The sequence below is a fragment of the Drosophila subpulchrella genome, chromosome 3L, assembly GCF_014743375.2.
Source record: "Drosophila subpulchrella strain 33 F10 #4 breed RU33 chromosome 3L, RU_Dsub_v1.1 Primary Assembly, whole genome shotgun sequence".
Taxonomy (NCBI): Eukaryota; Metazoa; Arthropoda; class Insecta; order Diptera; family Drosophilidae; genus Drosophila; species Drosophila subpulchrella.
The window spans coordinates 8,142,830-8,164,017 of NC_050612.1; the positions used below are offsets into that span (position 1 = coordinate 8,142,830).

At 41.1% G+C, this 21,188-nt stretch overlaps 6 protein-coding genes across 6 annotated transcripts; 2 read left to right on the forward strand and 4 right to left on the reverse strand.

The window, feature by feature from the left end:
- Nucleotides 1-54: 54 nt before the first annotated feature.
- On the reverse strand, nt 55-3,905 carry LOC119553686. Its single transcript, XM_037864239.1, has 10 exons — nt 3,818-3,905; nt 3,313-3,763; nt 3,147-3,255; nt 2,820-2,943; nt 2,542-2,762; nt 1,890-2,439; nt 1,405-1,768; nt 937-1,349; nt 415-791; nt 55-357 (listed from the first exon to the last, which is right to left on the reverse strand). Exons 1-10 carry the CDS (start codon nt 3,857-3,859, stop codon nt 129-131), a joined length of 2,880 nt encoding a protein of 959 aa, XP_037720167.1. The 5' UTR covers nt 3,860-3,905; the 3' UTR covers nt 55-128.
- Nucleotides 3,906-5,445: 1,540 nt separating this feature from the next.
- On the reverse strand, nt 5,446-8,140 carry LOC119555026 (mitochondrial uncoupling protein Bmcp). The gene is made up of 6 exons (XM_037866172.1): nt 8,078-8,140; nt 7,866-8,007; nt 7,598-7,745; nt 6,355-6,768; nt 6,234-6,294; nt 5,446-6,175 (listed from the first exon to the last, which is right to left on the reverse strand). Exons 2-6 carry the CDS (start codon nt 7,930-7,932, stop codon nt 5,954-5,956), a joined length of 912 nt encoding a protein of 303 aa, XP_037722100.1. The 5' UTR covers nt 7,933-8,007; nt 8,078-8,140; the 3' UTR covers nt 5,446-5,953.
- A 6,414-nt stretch (nt 8,141-14,554) lies between these two features.
- On the forward strand, nt 14,555-17,538 carry LOC119553291. Its single transcript, XM_037863606.1, has 2 exons — nt 14,555-14,816; nt 16,923-17,538. The coding sequence occupies exons 1-2, from the start codon at nt 14,717-14,719 to the stop codon at nt 17,177-17,179; spliced, it is 357 nt and encodes a 118-aa protein (XP_037719534.1). The 5' UTR covers nt 14,555-14,716; the 3' UTR covers nt 17,180-17,538.
- A 1,056-nt stretch (nt 17,539-18,594) lies between these two features.
- Nucleotides 18,595-19,470, forward strand: LOC119554634. Its single transcript, XM_037865631.1, has 3 exons — nt 18,595-18,761; nt 18,827-18,967; nt 19,022-19,470. Exons 1-3 carry the CDS (start codon nt 18,704-18,706, stop codon nt 19,297-19,299), a joined length of 477 nt encoding a protein of 158 aa, XP_037721559.1. The 5' UTR covers nt 18,595-18,703; the 3' UTR covers nt 19,300-19,470.
- On the reverse strand, nt 19,405-20,477 carry LOC119554633 (dimethyladenosine transferase 1, mitochondrial). Its single transcript, XM_037865630.1, has one exon. It carries the CDS (start codon nt 20,475-20,477, stop codon nt 19,485-19,487), a length of 993 nt encoding a protein of 330 aa, XP_037721558.1. The 3' UTR covers nt 19,405-19,484.
- A 110-nt stretch (nt 20,478-20,587) lies between these two features.
- On the reverse strand, nt 20,588-20,972 carry LOC119554635 (cytochrome c oxidase assembly factor 3, mitochondrial). Its single transcript, XM_037865632.1, has one exon. The coding sequence runs from the start codon at nt 20,882-20,884 to the stop codon at nt 20,621-20,623; it is 264 nt and encodes an 87-aa protein (XP_037721560.1). The 5' UTR covers nt 20,885-20,972; the 3' UTR covers nt 20,588-20,620.
- Nucleotides 20,973-21,188: the final 216 nt, after the last annotated feature.

A 21,188-nucleotide genomic window follows, 5' to 3' on the forward strand; every position in this document is an offset into this window, starting at 1 on the left:
TAAATTCAGATAGATAAAAATTAAACGTAACAATTCTTTCATAACTCTGTCGCTTCGATCTTCGGGCGTTTTGAAAATCATGTGCCCCTTGAATAATATATGTAATAAGAAAATCTATCATTAATAGGTTAATTAGATGGGGCCCTTGAAACATTAAGAGCATTGTGTTGCCAAAAATTTAGTGGGCCAGGCGGCAATGCTTTGAGTTTTCCCTCGTAATCCTCGTTATTTGTAATTTCCAATTGTTCATCCTCGGCCTGATATTTAAAGGCACTTATGCGAGTGATGAAGCTTTCGATTTCCGGTTTCTCCTGGGGACCAACGGCCTCCTCCTTCAAAGTATACACCAATTTGGCACTGCATAAAATAATCAATTAAATAAAAGGGTAAAAATTCTAGATATTCAAAACTCACATGCTCATAAAGTGTGCTTCCTGCAGTCGCAAATTGTCCACCAGAATTAAGATATGCTGCAGCGGCAGAAGACGGTTTCGTCGACGTGTACTGGTCGCCTCCAAACGCCTAATGCGCATATTTTTGACCAGAAGATCGAGCGAGTCTTGAAATATTATTAAGCGCATCAGCCAAGAGTCCAAAGCGGAGGAGTTCTTATCGATGAGCTTAAGGTGTGCAGTTAGAGCCACTGAAGCCTTCTTCTTTACTTTGGCATCGTTGTACAGGTGCAACTGAATTACCGGAATGCAATGAACATAGCTTTCAATACGACTCTCCATAAGGACTCCAATAACCTGCTCTATCTCGGAGTTTAAGTACTTCATCTTGTTTGCACACTAGGACAGGGAAATGTTGAAATACGAGTTAAACATATGTATAAAATGAAAACGAATTTAAACTCTATCTGAATTCAATTGATTGGTATTAAAAATGAACCTTAAGAGCATTAAAATAATTTATTTATATAACAAATGATCTCACCATTTGGTATTGCAACAACACCTTCCATATCTTATTGCTGGGAAATACGATCTGCTCCGTCTTGATTAGTTCACGGAACACGTAGTACATACCGGTAACATAGGTATCCGCAAGCTTAACGCTTTCAGACCCCAATTCTTGGGGTGGTGAGGTTAAGATTTCCAAAATTTTGTCATAAGCAGCACAGTCTAGGTTCGAGTATGGCAGCTGGCTTATATGCAATATGAGAATAGAACAAACCATAAACTTGGCTCGCTTTAAGCCCACATTGGCGTTTAACATTTCAGAAACGCAGAAGTCTTGAAGCTGCTGTACCAAAAGGGAAATCCTGAGGCCCATCTCGTCGTCGAAATCCCTAAGATCATCGTGCAACAGGACTAGAATGGCAGCCAGGCTTTCAGAGCCATAAAGAGCTGAAATGCAAACACCTTGCTGACTTGAAGTCCCATAAATTAGATCGTATCTTACTTATATTGTCATTTTGGGTCGGCATTTCCAGCACAAATTTGGCCAGAGTCTCGTAAATGTCCACAACATAACGAACGTGTAGCTTGTTGGCCATTAGGAGTCCATGTAGTCGACGAATACTTTTGGCATAATCGTTCAGTAGCTCCTGCATTTCAGGACCCTCTTTGGTGGTGGTGTTCAAACGGCCCTGCAGTTCAGATTGCTCATCTCTTAAAGCCCTCGCTGCAGTCGAGTGTATCTGAATGTTTCCTGTTGCATCAACAGAGCGCGAGATATTTGTGTAGAGGCCATAAACCTCAGACTCACTGAGAGTATCGTCGTTTAGATAATTATCAAGAAAGAAGGACTCCAAGTTCAGCAACAACTGCGAATCAGAGGAATTCAGTTCGAAACATTAAGGTAATATATATGTATAAGAGAAATCTCTAAAATGAGACAAATACTAGTATAGAATAGGGGAAATTATAAATATTTGCAATGCCTACCTCAGCATCTCTTTCCGCCACGATCTCAAAATTGATCATACTATAAATACTGTAGAGCACAGGTCGAGTGCCATTTTGATTTGATTGGGCTTTTATGAAATGGGGCCAACAGCGTAGGAATTCATTGACCTGGTCACGAGCCTCCGGCACCGTGGAGTACTCCGCCATATGAGTTTCAAAGAGAATGCTTACGGATTGGGCAGCAATGAGACTCAGCTCGATCCGAACATTTCGAGCAGTGAGCACAGAAGCGTAAAACTCGAACTCCTTCAGCCCGGGAAAATGTTGAATAAGTGTCTTTAGATAGCGCGTTAGTTCAGCTCGAAACTGCGAATAGGTCTCTTTTTTTCGGGGATTATCGGGGTTCTTGATGTAGGTTTCCAGGATGTGCTGTGCTATGTCGCGATCTTCGTGTTGGCGCTGAGACAGTTTAATGTAGAGCTCGGCTGATAGTGAGGCAACCACTACTGAAGACACTTGCATTCGCAGGACTAGTTGAAGCAGGACTTCGTGGAAACGCTGTGAAAAGCATTCTACGCTGGCTAGATTGCTATACAAAAAATCGTGTTTTAGTAGGTATGTTGTACTTTGTGTTATTTTCTTAACCTCGTATGAATTCTTTTGGTATATTAAATGCTAGTAGTATGCATACCTTTGAAGAGTCATCAAATACTTCAGGGTGGCTAACAGCAAGGGTTTGGAATTGTTCTCCTTGAAGGTTCCAAATTGAAGCACCACATACTTCACGTCAATCAGCTCATTGGTAAGATAACGCAGATAATGACTTGAATTTGGATCCGTACTCTCGGCGAACTGCTTTATCATAGCCTCCAAAAAGACGTATGCATCGATATAGCTATCACTCTCGGACATCTAAAAGGGTAAGATATTAAACGTATTTGGTTTACAACATGAGGCAATGAAACTTGCCACAACGGTCAGGATACAGTAGACGAAATCCAAGGCAGTTTTTTTGGGGCCGCAGAAAACTTTGTAGTGCTTTTGAAAAATCTTTAACATGGGAGGAACCACCTCACTGCAGGTATCCTGGTAGCTGAAAGGGTTTAATTTATAGATCTTTAAAAATATTTATATCTACGTGGTCTTTCCCGCCCTATTTATAACATAAAGTCAAATAAAGCCTTTTTTCCCAGTTCAATATGAAAATCCAGTTAATTAGTATGACCATAAAACAGATGCAATAAAATTATAGTATCAATCCTTACTCATTTTTGGTAGTACTCCCTTTATACTTACAATATGCCATAGCGAACGTCTTCAGCGAGCAATAGGCAGATCTCCTTGAGGTCCGAAAAGTCTTCATATTTGGGCAGCAATTTGGTCAGTCCGCACAGAATGCTGAATGCTGTGAAAAGTTTTCGATCGGAAAGGAGCTATACTATATGGAATTTGTAAAACCTACACATTCTGGCCAGCGGTTCGCATAGGAACCGATCCACGGCGGTGCTGCCGCTTAGCTGCATGTTGGCGCACATGGCGTTGACCACCTTGATCCACTTCATCACGAGGCGCAGATAGCAGGATATCGGCTGTGTCGCCTCGTCGAACCCTTCCCCGATGTATCCCTTTGAGACGAAATACTCGCCAACTTGGGCCAACATGTACGGTAAAATACCCAGAAACTTATCCAGTTCCTCCATCACATGTGGCACCGGATCGAAGATGTAGTTGGGATTATCATCCCGATACGGATGATCCTGCGTTTGGCTGAAGGCCTGGACGCTGATGGTGAAATTCAGGCCGAGGACCCGAAAGCACTGGCCCACAAATTGGTGGGACACCTTGTTGATCCAGTTTTGAGGATCAGAGTTCACGGCTTTCAGAAAAGCATAGGCGAATGCCTTGGCTACCGCCTGAATTCCACTATTACTAATCGGGAATGCGCAAATATAAACCAGTGTACTTACATGCGTATTGCCCACGGTCGAAATGGCCGTGACAAAATCCATTTTCAGCGAATAATTAAACAAATTCGAAGGCGACGCCAAGTTTAAAGCACTTTTTCAATTGAGCGTCCTGTTGTGTTGGGAAACGGTATCAAAAAAGGCAGTGTTGAGAAAAGTTTTAAAATGGCTCGATAAGCTCGATCAACCAATCGATTGTTTTTTGCCGCCCAGGAATATTTGAAAGCAGATCATTAAAGAACATGACTTTTATTCACCTAAATACTTGGAAGTGTACAAAACCAAATATATTTTAAATTATATTAATCTTGTTTTTTTTTTTTAAATAAAGAGGCTTACATACTGAGCTGGATACAATAAAAACAATTTATTTTATTTGATTGTTATTTTTATACAAATTTAAATTCTAAACAAAATTTGTATACGTTTTTCAATATTCCCTCGTTGTCGCTCTTAAAATTATTTTGACAACCGACCGATCGCTAGTTATAGAATTTGTACGATTATTTTCATATTAATTGGCAATGCAAGTTTCGTACATATATACCGTCTTCTTGAGCTGCTCTTCTTAAATCGGATATTGTTATAATCTCTTGCCTTACAAGTTTCAAAGCTAACTTTGTTGGCATATGTCGGGTAATAACATCCTGAATTGAATGTTGGGCGGTCATCACTTTCCAACCCGAATCGTCATCTAAATCTAACTGGTTGTAAATTACAGATGACTTATACTCCAGTTCCTGGCGAATTCCCGAATAGTTCCATTCAATGTTGTTAACTTAAGATCCTCCAATAGTTCTCTGAAACACGAGTAGTTTTTAAATCTGTTGATCAGTGCCTTCTTCATTTCCAGCCAGGTTTTCGCTGCTACTATTTCCCTGCTTCGACGGGCTTTTCTGATTACCCCCACTTCAATAGCCAAGAATAGAGAGATAGCTTGTCGGGGATCTTGAGTTGGATAAAACTTTAGGATATATTCCACGCGTCTCAGAAAAGTACTGAGGGTTTCTGGTAATCGAATGGATACACTAATTAGCATTAGTGCTTGGTTAAGCTGGACTTCTGAGAGGGACTCCAGATTTTCCATGTTTGAACTTTAGTTCGTTTAAGAGCAAACAAGTATTAAAATTTTAAGCGTTCCTGTTTTTATAACCCAAGGGTTTTGGTTCAATTTTTGAGGTAAGTTGCGGTCACAATAATAGATTGGATATGTATTATTAGTGCAGCAGTAAAATTTGTAGGATTTGCCTCGAACACCGACTGCACTACTTAAAGACTCAAAGCAAACTGTTTGTTTATTTCAACATTTGTGGTTTACAGAGAGAAGTCAAATTTTACGCTGACTGCGCTTTTGTTCTCCTCGTATATAAAAAAAATCCCGTTTTGTTTGCCATTTCAGAATCCATAATGGTAAACAAAAGTGCTGATATGGAATTTTACATAGCCGATTGGAGTCTGGAGCTTAGTATTAAAATTGCTAATTGTTTAGGATTTATTTAATAATTATTAAATATAATGATTATATAAATTAATGAGACGAAATTATCAAAATTATTGAGATTTCCAACAAACAGTTTATTGAGTAAATTTGCATAAATGTACATTCTGTATTTAGTAAAACAGGGCATATGTTACTTGTTACTAAATGCATATATTTACAGCGATGATGAACGTGTAATACGATCGAGGAGGTCTTAATTTCGACCAACAAAATGCGCTTATAATACAAATTCACATTATAAATATTTTCATGTTCATTAAGTAGGTAATTAAATTAGAAGCTTAGTTAAGGTAAATACAGTGTACTTCGTGGGTGGCCTGATGGGCAATCGAATTCGAAACGACCAAGTCAGAGCAACCACTTATATGATTTGGTGAAAAAGTTCTCCAAAAATGCAAATACTTGAGTGGGCCAACATTTAAAATGCGACTAATCGTTTTCACTCTTGCCCAAGGCAAAATGACACTGGATCAGGTGCTGGAGGCTATCAAATAGCCTGAGAGACAGGCACTTTAGTGAGCCCTCCGTAACAACAACGACCTTAAAGTTAAGCCAGGTCTGGTCAGATCTGATCTTTTTGGTTTGAATGCTAGAATACGTCTTGTACTTGGATTCCCTGGAGGTTCCTCTCGCCTGCACTAGTACTTCTTGAGTTGTTCGTAGGTGATAAAAAAGATGATATTCCATGGACCCATCCTCACCCAGGTGGGAATGAATCCTTTGTACAGGGCGGGGAGGCCTTCGTTCCTGATTGTCTGCACGGCGCAGTCAAGGCTCCCGCTATACAGCTTTGGTGTGGCTGCCGCCGTGACCACACCGTTCATAGTTATGCTCACGTGTCGCTGGTTCATCAGGCGGGTCTGTAAGGAGAATAGTTCAGTTGAGTAAAAGTTACGCCGGTGACTAGGCTCTACTTACCCGGATAACATCAATGGGGGTTGAAGCAATGGCACTGCCCAAGCTGGCAATAAAGCTCGAGCTGCAATTTGAGAAAATTAGCCAATAAGCCGCACGATCTGCTGAGCTACCCATCACTTACATGAAATGATTCGCAACGTGATCTCCGAAGGCGTTCATCAACTGCAGCTTGCAAAAGTCGTATACAGGCAGCTCTACGGAGGCGATAACCACGGCGCGCTGAGCAGTCGGACCCACTCCCCGCCAGAGTCCCCGAACGCCTTCGTATTTGTATATCTCGCCGAAGCAGCCAAACAGGCCCTTGTGCTGCCCCCTTCCGTGCACCTGCATCCGTACCTTCAGAACGTCAGTGGGATTGGCGATCGCCGAGGAGATGGCTCCTGCTGCCGCCGCGCACAGAATGTTGCTCCATACCCGCTCGCTGCCGTCCTCGTTCGTCAGCAATCCACGTTCGTTGGCCAGCTTCTTCAGGGTGTAGTAGGTTCCGAACTTAATGGTGCCATATGTCGCCTGCCTTAACACCGCTGGCCAAATGCTGAAAAAATATTAATAAATCTTTAGAAATAGGCTACATCTTTTTGCTACATCTATGCCATTCCTTTAATTTTTTTAAATTTGGACAAATAATTTTTACTAATTTCTTAGTACTGAAGGTTTAATATAAAATATTGTTTATGTATTAAATAATTTTTATTTTGTTATAAATTTCTGTAAGTGTGCCAGTATGATCTTTATTAATTGTACTGTGGCTTGGGATCAATATCAGATACGAAGTCGAATGGATTAGCGGCCGGGCAAAGTTTTCCGACTGATTAAAAGTGCCGCCCCAACAAACGATTTATTTTTGGCCTGCCGTGAGTAAGCATTATCAATAGATGTCTCTTTATACAGTCCTGTTTCAATAACTTGAACTTTCCACCCGGCACTAAAAAAATATGGTGACTGGAAAAGCATAAAAATGATTAAAATTTGTTGGGAAGTATTCTTGTGCTTTCTAGTTATTAAATAAATTGGAAGTGATTGGTAATATTATTTACGGAAGAGTTTAATTTATTAAGAGACCTCTGGAGTTTTGCTTGAATTTGAGTAGAGTATAAAACTGGCAATACCCATTATAAACAATAATTACTCTCGAACCGAGTTGCCTCCTTTATCTTCGAATTTTGGAGTTTAAGCTAAAGGCAATGGGTCGATGTATTCACAGAATATCCACCTTAAGGAGGCTCTACTGTACTTCTTGTCCCTGCACTCGTAAAAAGCACCCCAGCGGACGAACACGTGACTGTCACGTTTGGCGCGATAAGAATGGCATGATGAGCCCATGTTTTGACAACGTGCCAACCGGAGATCCCCCAGATTCTTACCCGGAATACAGGGCCCTCAGACCCTCCTCGCGGGAGATTTTCACAAAGGCATCGGTCATACCGCGATATCGCAGCTGGGAGAACGTTTGGTCGATTTTCTGACCTTGGACTTGGAGGCGCGTCTTCGTAGTGTCGATGGGAAAGGTGCCTGCAATCAATAGATTTGTTTACAAAGATTCGATCGGCGAGATAAGAGCTGCATAGAGCTGACACCCAAATAGTAGGCGTTGGTGGGGGGCGTGGCAGCTAGAGCCCGCTATTTGTTTACCAAATTCCGCCGTAATTGAGGCAACTCCGCCGTAAACGAAAGGCCGCCAATCCTTGACTTCTCCCATTTCCGGCGCCGCACCTGTTGATGTCCGGAATCGAATCGAATCACGCTGGCCCCTCGAACCGCTCCACTCTCGCCCCTTGTTGCGCAACAAATTAGATAAGCAGGGGGTTTTATTGGGATTCCATGGATTAATTTCTTTAAGTTACCTTAAGTTTACTGACAGAGACAAAAACAACAACTTTATAGCATAAATGCAGTGTGATCGTAAACTTTTCCAATCTGAATGTCGAAAGGCCTCGCCTTTTTAAAACGGTGCCATCTGGTCACACCATCTGGCGGGAAAATGGTTATCCCGCCAAAAGTGGCGTAACCATTTTCCCGGATAAACTTGCCAAAAACCTAAGCAAGTCACAGAAAAAGATTAAGATGGGCGAAATAATATTATATTTATAATTATTAATAATAATAATCACAAACAAGTAATTTATAGGTTGAAAACTTGGATTGTCACTTACCTTCTTCTCAATCCATGGTTTATGGCATGGCTATAAATAAGCCGTACTTCCTTTTTGAATTCAAAATTTTTTAAAGATATTTTCTTAATTAATTTTCTTAATTACAATTTTCTTCATTACTTTTTATTTAAATTATAAATTTATTAACAACAAATTAAATACGTAATTGTTAGTGTTTCCTTACAAGTTAGGACAGGTTTATAATACTACATCAAAATGCAAATAAATCACTAAAAAATAAATTATATTAATTTATATTTTAATAAAACAAGTTTATATGTTAATTTATTTATTTAATTTATTCATCCAAATAAACAAATTAAAGACATTTTTGTTGTTTGTGGCCCCTATTTGTTGTATATTTTATTCAAAAATATTAATAAAACACCGATTAGAGATTAGCCAACACCACATTTTAATAGTAACGGAGATGGAGCATCAAAACAAATCGTTCAAAAGCCAACTGAAAAGTGGACCAAGAAACTCTGTCGTGCGACGAGCTCGAAATGAATATTTCATACGCCGCATCGCCGGTAACAAGTTGAATTGGGAATTCCTAGTGACCATACCATACCCATGTCATAGCCCTGGCCCCGTGGTCCATCTGGGGATCCAGTGGTTCAGGTTCTCCGGCGGCGACCTTAGCTGGCATTTTGTGTTTGTTTTGTTTGTTTCGCTGTCAAATTCGCATAATTATAGGTTGTTTTCGGCAAACGAAACGAAAATCCGCTGGCAGTGTTTACTACGATTTTTCTATGTTTAATTCACGTCACTTGCGAGAAACCGGATCGTGAAAGTTGGCAGTCCAATCGGGGATCCAGTGGGTTAAACCCGAAAATGGGCAAACAAAGCCAACAAAGAATTTGCCAAATTTAATCTCTTCATCCCATTCCCATTGTTAGACGCAGGCACAAATGTAATTTGATCGTTTCCCACACTAAGAAAAAAACACCATACTATAATCAAGTACAAACAATTTTGATATAAGACCGATTTAATGCTTAACATGTTAAGAACGTTCGTACTGGAATGGTTTTAAATTAAACACAATTCGGATTTAAATAACGATCAAATCTAAAAATTCCCAACGTTTAGTTCTCAAAGTGCTCAGTATATAAGGCGCATAAATCACACGGTGATAATGACCGTGACCGGCAAGTCGTAAGTAAACGTACAAGATTAATTTAATTTATAAAGAGATATATCCATTCTTAGTTTCCAATTCTATCTTTTCTTACTAGCACACCAATGGTACTATATGATGTCTGACGTCCATAATTAAAATCCAATTTAAATTCACAGACTTAAAAATTATTCGCTGCTAATAATAATTATATGTTCTGTTTTGTTCTCGAGATGGGGACTTTCAATGCTTTGCGAAGACTTGAAACTGAAAATGCTTGATTTAAGCACGAAATACTTGTTTTTTTCTGAGTGCAGTTTATCTCACTTCATTTGGCATTCCGCTGCCGGTTTCCCGCTAAGTGATTTTTGCCAGTGGAGCGTTAAAGCAAAAATGCGGGGGCGATCGCGTAAATTGACCGTCTCAGATGTGGGCAAATAAAATTAGCGTATTAATTCAACCACTCTGCGAAATGATTGCCCCTACTCGGATTAATTGAAACAAAAATGCGTCTTGGAACATTGGGGATTACAAAAGATCTCAAACTGGCTCAGCAAGTTATGCAAATGTATTTAAATTGCTTGAAAAGTAATGTAGTTTAATGTCATTTGTTAAACGATCCATCATTTCTCGGTATATATGTAGTTCCAGTACAATTTTAAAATAAAAAATTAAAATATATAATAAAACTAAATATTTTATAAAAGGTAGAATTCTTCTGCAAAAATCGTACCTTTTCCCCTCTGTTCCCTCCAAATTTTTATGAATAGTTGGCAAAATTTCACCGAATAAATTAATCTCAGTCAGTTGAACGCGTGCCAGTCACGAAGTTTGCTTACATATTCAAAATTTCATGATATGCACACCCATTTGGCCATATCAGTCGATATGGACTGATGTGGACCGATCAAAGCGCCATGTTGTTAGTCAGATGACTGGCATGCGGAAATTCCCCAAAGTTAGCTACTTCCATATTTGGTTTCATTTGTTTAAAATCTAAATTTTCCAGCTGCAATCCGCCAAGCAAGCATGAAGAATTTATTTTTATTTAAGACACTTTTTCACAAGAAGATATAAAATTGTATTATAATTACTTGGAATGTTAAAGCTCATGTTTAATTTAGGTGGATCTAATTATCTTAGTCATGGCATAACTAAATTAGTCGGAACCACTTCCTTATGACTTTTATTGATTCTATCTAGTATAAGTACCATGCAAACAAAGAAATTAACAAGATCTTGAGCATCTCAAGGCTTGTCTACTTTTAAAAAGGTATCAAGACCATAAAATTCGATTTAAATTCAGACGCAATCAAGAGTTAATGACCGAGTTGATTCTAGACTAGATTTGAAATAAAATTCCGTTCTGGTTATAAGGAAAAATAGTCAGCAAAAATTTAATGAATTTTAATTGGGATAGTACAAGTTATGTAAAACCTGTAGGAATCAAACACTTGGGGGCTTTTCCAGCCAACAACATAACAAAAGAAGCTACGCACTTTTGTTTAGATTGATGCCCAACGTCTCTAGTTCGACAGCCCCAATTTGGCGAATGGAATCCCAGATCAATCAGCTAATGGCTCTATCAGGTATTCCCCAAAAACGGTGGGCGATCGACGGAAAAGGGAAAGAAATTAGGAATTTCTTTAAACCCAGACTCTATAAATTAATTTGCCTCAAATTTGCATATTTAACACGATGGCTTTTGTTTACCGTTCGGGAGTAAAAACCCCGAGCCCGAGCATCGAAATCCGCATCGAGCAGAAGCTAATTGGAATCGAGTCTGGCGCCAAAGAAATTGCCAACAATCCATCAAGTTATCTGAGATCCACGTCCGCTCCATGTGCTAATCGTTTTTGGCAATGCTGCGATGTTTACTACTCGTATTATAGGGGTATGTTTTTACTCGTCTGATCGGCGTGAAGATTTTATTACACATTGCCGTCGCTACTGTCGCTGTGGATATTATTATCTGTAGAGATAGCCGGACGGACCGGTCCGTTGCCGAATCAAGTCTATTTCCCAGTGCCGAATCCGCGCCGATTATGCAGGAATTTCAGATGCGACGATCTCTGTCGCGTCTCCAAGTCGCCACAGTAAATTCTGGGAATCTGACAGATTTTATGTTAAATGACAACCCCATACAGGCATCATAAATTCATTTCCAGTCGGGCCCACTCGAGGTATGCAAACAAGGTTGGACATTAGTTGGTTGGACTAGTTTTGATCTCGAACTACCTATTGGGTTCAGATATTATCAAATTAGTTTTCTATCATAATTTTAGGGTTTTTTATGAATTAAGGAAACCTCCCCTCATTTTAAAATACATGTATTGGTCTGTCGTTAAAACAAACTGTAGAACCCATAAATATTTAAAGCTTAAATATTTAGTACTCCCCATTACACCATATTATTTTCATTGTTTTAAAACTATGGCTTATTAAATATACCTACTATTTTTCCACTTTTTATATTGACGGCAAGGACGAACGTGGAGTGACTCGGCTATTAAATGGTGTTATAACCACTTGTCCTCGGCCTTCCAGTTTTGGGCCAAGAAACCTGTGCCATGCCACAGCAAAGTGAATGTTTACGATGGGCCTGCTGGGCTCATACATAATGCATCACACCCGAGCGGCAATTAATCAACAATTAATTTTTATATAAATTGATCGTTTATTGGTTGAAGGCAGGAATTACCTGCTCGCTACCGTGCGCTCCGCTGGGCTGGAAGTGGAAAAGGCAATATTAATTACTAATTATGCGCGGCGTCAAAACAACAAAACTAAGGCACATAAATATTTATCGATTTGTCTCTGGCTTTAGTCAGAATGTGTATGTTTCTCTTGGGGATCGATGGATATATGGACCCATAGACATGGGGCCCATGGGGATGGCACGTAGAACAAAATGTTGGCAATAAAATGAAAACGAATAAACAATAAATCAACCGCAAATCGGCCGCTTCGAATGGAATTTTTAGCATAGTTCATTGCGGGACGACCTTATCGCGATGCCGAGAGCCCTGTGTCAAAGAATCAGGAATACCATGGAGCACTGCCAGTCCGAGTCCGGCCATAATTAATAAATTCCAGCGTGCGCCGCCGAGTGATTCGCTCTTTGGATCGGGCCAAGTCGAGGCCCCGGCAAACAAACAACAGAGCTCAACGCAAATTGACGTCACGCCGGCCCCCAAGATATTGGCGATCCGATCCTCGGCAAGTGCGACATACGTATCAAGGCTTGCCGGTGGAAATGGAAACGGGTTAAACGGGTACAAGTGCGATACAGAGATCCCAAGATCCCAACTTGCCGAGTTTTCAAGCTTCCAAGCAACAAACACAAACAACGGGGCCTTAATCAAAAATGTTGGCTGGCTCCAAAGCAACTGGGGTCGAAACAATTGGGCTGATCGAGAAGTTGACGAGATTTCCTGACAACAAGGTGGTAAAAAATAAGAAAGCTAAGTATAAGATATATAGTCGATATGCTTGCTACAGCAATATGAGTTCAATAATAAGAACAATATCACTCATACGTAGTGATGACCTCTTATTAATCATTACGTGTATATTACTTCTAAAGGATTTTCAAAAACACCTAATATTATTATTATTATAATATTATATAATGTGTACACTATTTCGTATTGTCGAGATTTAAACTATCACATTTACAAAAGACAGTGACGAAAGGTATTTATAGGTTTAAAAGTGAGAATTTATAAAATAATGTATTTAGCAATGATAAAATACTACATAATGATATTATACTAGCAGTTTACTAGTAAACAAAGTGCACAAACTTATTACCGACACTGTGTACTGGTTTCTGGCCTATAATAAAAGCACTAAAATGTCGGGAAGCGACTAGTTTTCATTAAGAGTTACGCCTTCTGTACCAAAAGGTGGCGGCCGGCGACAAGTTGGCGTCAGCCAAATGGGATAATAAGTACGGCAGCATCAATTTAAATTTCCAAGCCATGCCAGGTTCATCAACCTTCAGGGGAAAATTATTATTATTACACTCTTTGTTTATTTCAGTGTAGAACTTTATACAACTTAAGTGGGGGTGGGTGAAAGCACGGAGAACTTGAATCAAACATTCAGAAATCAGGTAAAATGCTGTTAACATCAAAACTTTTATGAGATTTTTATTGCCAACTGTTGGGGTAAATTAAAATTATTATAACTTGTCTTAGCTGCAATATTTAATTAGTTAATTTTAACAAATATTCGGTACATTTCCCCTTTATTGCAAGTATTATATACTTTTTTCTATAGAAAATAACGATATGCAAAAACATATTTAACTACTTTACAAAAATATAGAAACTTGAGATTAATGCTAATGGAAACACTATGTCAGTATGTCTTTTTCATACTTGTTCTCAATACATCATTTGTTCTTTGAACTCCTACTCTTCAATCTTCAACACCATTTCAGGCCATCAGTTGTCAACATTTTCCCTGAGCTCTTTACAGATCTTCAAAGCACCGACTCGGTCGTCAGTGCATCCAAATTTGGTAAGATCTTTCAGCCGCACTTAGCTGAGATTCGCTCGGTTAGCGGGCCATTCGATGCGCCTCGACAATTGCCGGCTAAATGGGGGTCGGTTCCCCAAGAGGACTGCCATTTATGAAGATCAGGGGTGGGCGACCCCACATTCCAGCACTAGGCACACCCAGACCCGGCCCATTATCTTAGCAGGCCATTTCGGGGAGGCCGGATAATTAATTGGGCAAAACTGCAAAATAATGCAGAACAATGGCCGGCTTATTGGGGGGTAAAAGCATTTCGCCAGCTCACGGCGATAGCTCTCCAAATGGCCGCCGAGTGGGACGAGGGCCGTGAGATTTATGGCGCTCGCCCAACTCCGGAATATCCCAAGCCCCCGCGACCAAAAAGAAAACATGTGCTTCGGCCCAGTGGCGAGAGCCAGATCTGGAGAGATATAGCCCGATCGTGGGCTCTCAGCGCCTCTCGATTTCAACTCACTTAAATATGGGTGCCCCGGCGAGGTAGCTTCAGTTGGTGACTGAGTTTCAGACCGTACACAGCTCTTCAAAAAGCTTTCAAAACAAGCCCCAAGCTAAACGCGCAAAATATCGCAAGTGATCAAAAATACGAGAGTGGAATCGAATCCAGTCGTAAGAATATTATTGAAATTTTCAACAACCCAAAATACAACAAAATCAACTGCAAAATGCAAGTGGATAAAGTTTGTGCCGCCATCGCGCTCCTCGCAATCTTCGCCAGCGTTGTGGATGCAGCCGTTTACTCCCAGCCCGCCATCTTCCATCCTGGTAAGGATCTATTTAAGAATGACCATTAGCACACTTTAAGAACCTTTGATTGGTTAGGTATGTCAGTTAAATATTGGGATTTAAAATGCTAGGATTTTTTTATAAATTTCATTTGCAGTATGTCTCTGCTGACAATACATTTTAAATTAAGTTAAATTTGGAATGTATTATCTGATTGATACTACACACAAATGCCCATTTCTGCTAAAAGCTATGGCATTTATACGATGACCCCTAATATTGTTAGAACAATAAGTTTTATATCGGCATTGAGAAAATCGTGAGCTTTCCATTATTGTTTCGATTAAAGTGGCAGGGGAATTGATATGATTGAAAATTTCCATTAAGTCGATGCTTGCTTATGGAGTTTTCTAATTAAGTTTCCAATTAATAGGCGACCTTTTCGAGCCACGAAAAACAATAAAAACTGAAAATTTATAGTGGTTGGCAGGGGATTTCGTGATTGATTTACGATTGTGGCGATGATTTTGCGAGGTCTGGCATTAGCTCATTCTCATTAGGAATTTAGATACCCAAAAGAATTAAAGACCAATTTTTGGCCAAAGACAAAACTTTGACGTCAGAAGTCGGGCAATATTTGTTTATGATTACGTTGCTGGGCATGATTTATGGTTTGATTTGTTTGTGATTTCTGACCGCTTTCGCTGACGTCAACAAACACAAATCGAAGTCATAAACAAAAGAAAACAATGAAATCGAACGACGCAAAAGACGAAAACGAAAACAACAAGAGCTGAAATCAGATGAAATTTGTCATGTTATTGGCCCCCTTTCGGTTGTATAGCAGACTCAGATTCGGATACAGATACAAATAGAGATAGATATGAATTTCGGTTTTTGGGTTTTTTCGCATTTGCCAAAAATTAGCATAAGAAATGTGCTGATGTGGTTATTATTCAAGCGCTCGACTAATTTGCATCGCTATGCGGACTTAAGTTAGAAAACTTATCGATTATCCTCTGGCCAGATCGCTGGATAGCCATAGCCAGATATTTTCCTGCTGCTGAATTATTCATGCGTGAAGGTCGTCCGACGACTTTGGCTGGGAATTTCGACTGGCTCACTAATCTATAAGAAATTAGCGCCGAGTGCTTAAAAATAGGCGATGAGTTCACGCGGCCGGCGATTAATTGCACAATTGGTCGGAATGCGTGTTCTTCTGCTCTTCGAGTGGTAAATTAATGGCGAGTGTCATCAATCAAACTTACCTTTCTATTCGGTAATTTATTTTTGAACCCGACAACAACTCAACAATTCCCAGCCGCAGGCACTTCGTTATAAATAAAAGCACGAGTACGCCGTACGCTCCATCGCCATCTGTCAGCTCGCCTCGGTGCTCGAGGTTTAAAAATAAATGCCAGTCTGGACTTAACTGGTAACCGCAACCGCAGGCCGTCCATAGCTCTGGTTTTCAGATGTATTTATATCCCGCCGAGCACTTGTGTGCCAATTTTCATGTCAAATGACTGTCAAGTTCGTGCCTTAAGTCTTTCGTTTGCTCCGCCCGTGCAAGTCATGGGTGTGGATGGATAGTTACAAAAATAGGTCTCATCTCGAGAGGCGAAAATTTCCGTTGGCTTATCAATGTCTTAGGGAAGGAATATATGTATATTATTAACTGAGATTTAAAAAAAAACAGGAAAAATAAAATATTTTTAAAGGACAATCGTTTTTATTCTCCCCTTGAGCTGGTTTGTTTTCGTTTTTTGTTACCCAGTCTGCGATATGCATGCACGTATTTAAATTTCGTTCGGGCACAATCACGATTTATAGCCACTTCCTCATAAGCTCGCAAGACAGGGGACAGCGTATAAATAAATCGCAGCAACTACGACAGCTTCGGGGAAGCCAAAAAGAAGACTGTCCACTTCCGCTTGCAGCACAGTAAACTGAAAACAATTTTATATATTGCCACAAAGGAATCTATTATATTGCCATTAAGAAAAGGTAGCTTTAGCAATTGATATTTAATTGTGGGTTTACCTACAGAGCGAGAAAATTTTCCCTAATATATGGAATCCAAATTATGGATATTATATTTTTATTTCCTGTGTACTAAATCCGGATCTCCCCTCTGTTTTGCAGCCCATCCCGGCAAGTGCTTCGACAAGCTGACCCGCAAGGCCCTGCTGCCCGACAAGGAGTACAAGCCGAAGGGCATCTGCGCGGCGATGACTTGCAGCCTGGAGGCCCGCGAGATCAGCATCGAGACCTGTCCCTATATAGAGGCCCCTGGCTGCGAGGAGCTGCCCAGCGACCCCAACTGGCGGTTCCCCAAGTGCTGTCCGCAGTTCAAGTGCGTCGACTTCAAGACCGGCAAGGACTTCATCGTCTCGCTGTAGATCGGCTATCCATAAATATATGTCTATCCTATAAAGCCGCAACTGAAACGTGATTTTACATGAAATGTATTCGTAGTTCTGTAGTGCCCGAAAGAGAGCGAGTGAAAGAGAGAGTGACTGTGTGCGAGTGTGATTCATTCTTAATTTATTTATTTTAATTTGTAAATAACACATTATCTGCATAAAACACCCTCCCCTACCCTTTATGTTTTCACGTGTGAACATAATTCAATTTGTTTTGATTTATTCAAAAGTCCCTGTATGCGATATTTGCAAGAATGACTAACAACCATCAAACAACTATGTTTAGTCCATAAGGTTTAAGCGAAGTAATAAAAAATCTGAAATATGCAAATGTTTGCTTTAGCGTATTGACTTGGAAACGTGATTGGAAGAGTCATGTCCAAATTGGAAGCTTATTTGCGCAGTCCACCGGATTACGCGCTCTTCTTTTTTTGGACTTTGTCAATAAGCCACAAGATTATTGCTGGCTGACTCATCTGCGGACCATTCGTTGGGCAAACATCGCACATACCGCATGTGAAACGATCCGAAGCCCAGCTCCAAATACGATCAAAAGTTTATTGCTCGGAGAGTCCAACGGTTTGCCGACTTTGCGCCTGATGCGAATGCTAAGTTTATGGCCCGGGGTTTATTAGACCCAACAGGAAATGCCGGGGAATAAGCAATCCAGATGGCCAGCTGTGGACGTCCCAAAATAGAAACTGACCGTAAACTTTTAAAACCAATAAAGAAAAGCAACTTCAAGGGGAATACCTGGAACGGTTTGTATACGTATTAGTTTTAGTAGTATTAGCTTCTGGTCATAAAGACATGCTAAGTGTGCCGTTACTTACTCGTTTATTAGAGGCAAGTGTTACTTTATGCACAATCAATTTGCGAAGGTGCTTCCCTTTTGCATTACGTTATTTTTTCACCGTTTCTCTGTCCGATTTTCTATTATTTAGCAAACAACATTAAACAGGTAATATTTTAATATTTATTTTTATTTTTCAAGGGTTCTTTAACATGTTTATTCATCTTAAACTTTTACTAGTTTTCATTGTAAATATTTTAATTCTGGCATTTTAAAAGATTTGAATAGTTAGAAAACTAGTGATCTAAGTGACTTTATAAACATGCTTGCAATAAATACTTTTCATATATACCAATTCAACATCATTCTGTCAATAAATATAATTACAAACTAATGAAGTAAGAATCTTTAAAAAGGTTTGGGTATATTGTATATTTTTTAAATAACTGTTATTAAGCACTAGGTAATGGCGCCAAATGAATAATGTTAACCAACACTTATTTGGTACATACCACTTCACCAGCATTTAATAGGAAATGCTATATTCAGTATTTTCCTAGATGGTATATTTTTCTCACCTTTTCGCCATTAGCGAGCGTCGGTCACACTGCTCCGTAGGGCGTTTCTGTTCAGCTTATTATTTACGTTTGTGAATTTGTCTTATTTTGTTAAGAAACCCCGATATTCATTCCATAGCTTTAGAGAAAATGCATTTCCAGACGAATCTCATTGCAGTTGTGCTACTGGCTGCTCTAGTTCACGAAGGTAAGTGGGATTTCCAACGATTTGAACAAGGCCCTATGTGTAATCACCCAACTATTTGTTGACAGGCTCTGCAATTTGGTGCTACCGCTGTACTTCGGCAACTCCTGGCTGCGGGGAGAATTTTAACTGGCGGGGAATAGGATTCTTGGGCGAGCACTGCCCAGAGCCAAACGATATCTGTGTCAAGCTGATCGAGCAACGCGGCGGTAAGCAGGATTTATTTGTATTTGTCGCGTGACCTGAGCCCCAATCCATTGCAGCTCAGGAAACCATCACTCGCGACTGCCTCAGCGCCCTGAGTTTCCGCAAGGACATTCCCGCCGACAAGTACGAGGGCTGTCGTCCCGCCGCCCATGATGAAAAGCTGGCGAACTACGTCAACCACACGATCAAGGAGCACGACGTGAGAAGAGACTACTTCACGGACACCAAGTTCTGCTTCTGCTTCCTGGATCACCGATGCAATGGAGCCAGTGGCCTGCAGGTGTCCGCCTTGATGGGTCTACTTGCCCTGGCCACTGCCCTGCTCCTCCGATAGAATCTCCTCCAGAGTGGAGTGCCCAAGTGCCTAACTAACTCACGAAACAACGACGAATCTCGTCCTACATTCCGTCCGCAAACTTTGTACAACTTTTTGACCGGCTTTACAGCTTTTAGAGTCTTGTTTACTCAACTAATTAAATACATTTTACCATATTTATAAACAGGAGTGAAATCGTTGCTTTAGAGGACCTCCACATTCTTGGGCGCCCGGTAATCGTAGGCAGCTACCTCGGGATGGGCCACCAAGTGCTCCGAGTAGACTTCGGCCAATCTTAAGCACTGATCCACGGTTAGTTCAAAGGGACGCAGCGTATCCTGCACTTCGGCGCGCTGAAAGAGCTTTTGGGTAACCTCCTCGCGATCCTCTGGTGGAAGTAAAGTGCCATAGCCGCGGCGGCAGTACTTCTGGCGCATGCTAAAGATGTGACGCACTACGCGCTCCACAAGAGGAAACGGCAACTGCGTCTTGGGGCGCTTTAGGGGAATGAGCTTTACGACGCCCACATCCACTTGCGGTTTTGGAACGAACGCCTTGCCTGGTATGGTGAACTTCAAGATGGGCTCCGTCCAAACCTGCGACATCACCGACAGCCGGCAGCGCTGCTCACCGCCCACAGGGGCACAAATACGCTCCGCCACCTCCTGCTGGAAGGTCAGAGTCATGCAGGTGTCAATGCGCCGGAAGGCACCACGTCTGGCGGCCAAATCAGCGTACCAGTTGATCAGCAGCCGAGTGGAGATGGCAAAGGGCAGGTTGCCAATCAAATGGATTCTCTGGGAGGTGTCCGGGATGTGCTGCTCCATGTTGAAGCGCAGTATATCATCGTAGTGGATGTCGAACTGGATGTTTAGGGGACTGGCACACTCCTTGAGTAGCTGCAGTGTTTCGCCGAAGCGCGGATCCTTCTCCACGAGCACCAATCGCTGCGGCTGCCGGCGAAGAATGGAGCGAGTGATGCCGCCGGGACCGGGACCCACCTCCAGTACCAAATCCCTTGGATCGATGCGTCCCGCTGACTTGACAATCTTGTCCGTGAGCCGCTCGTCCATGAGGAAGTTCTGACTTAGTTGTTTCCTGGCCTGCAGCCTGTAGAGCTTCACCAGCTCCCGAATTGTGGGCATGGGAGGCAGGCGCATGCCGCTCTGCAGCACACGGGCACTAGCCTGTGCCATCTGTAGGCGAAATCATTAAGAAACTGGCCAGATAAAGATCATATTCTGACTCACCTTGTTGTGCAACGACTTCAAAGGTGTAAAAACGATGTGTAAAATGAAGAAAACGCTTACAAACTAAAGGAAACTAACAACGACTGGAACTAAGAAGACACTTTCTTGGGCTCCTCGAAGTCGTCCAGGAACTTCTCCTGCTGCACCGAGAAGATGGAGTAGCCGTAGATGGCCAAAACGGAGACTCCTAGGGCGCCGGCGGTCAGGAGATTGTTGCGGCGGATGCGCTTCAGCTTTTGCACGCGGTCCAGGTTCTGCTCCTCAATCAGCTTCATGAACTGCAGCTGCGCCTTGTCCAGCTTCGGAGCGCTTTCCCCGTACTTGATCTTAGGTCCCTGTTCCGATGCCGACATTATAAACGCTGCTAAATAGGGTTTTTTTTCGTGTTTTCCTCGTCGATCTGGGAATTATGAAATCTCTCACACGAATAGTACACACATTATATAAGGTCACACTGACACCGCTGGTTAAGCCTTACAGCCTGTTTCCACTGCGGCACCTTTTGAGGCTGGAGGTTTCCCTCTGGGTTTTTTTTTTAAATTTATTTATTAAGTGCTGACAAATAAATTGAATTATGAGCTAGCAAGGAACTAAAATGTTGTATACAAATCATTTTTCTTCTTAAAATAAAAATTTATACGAAAATATATAAATGCT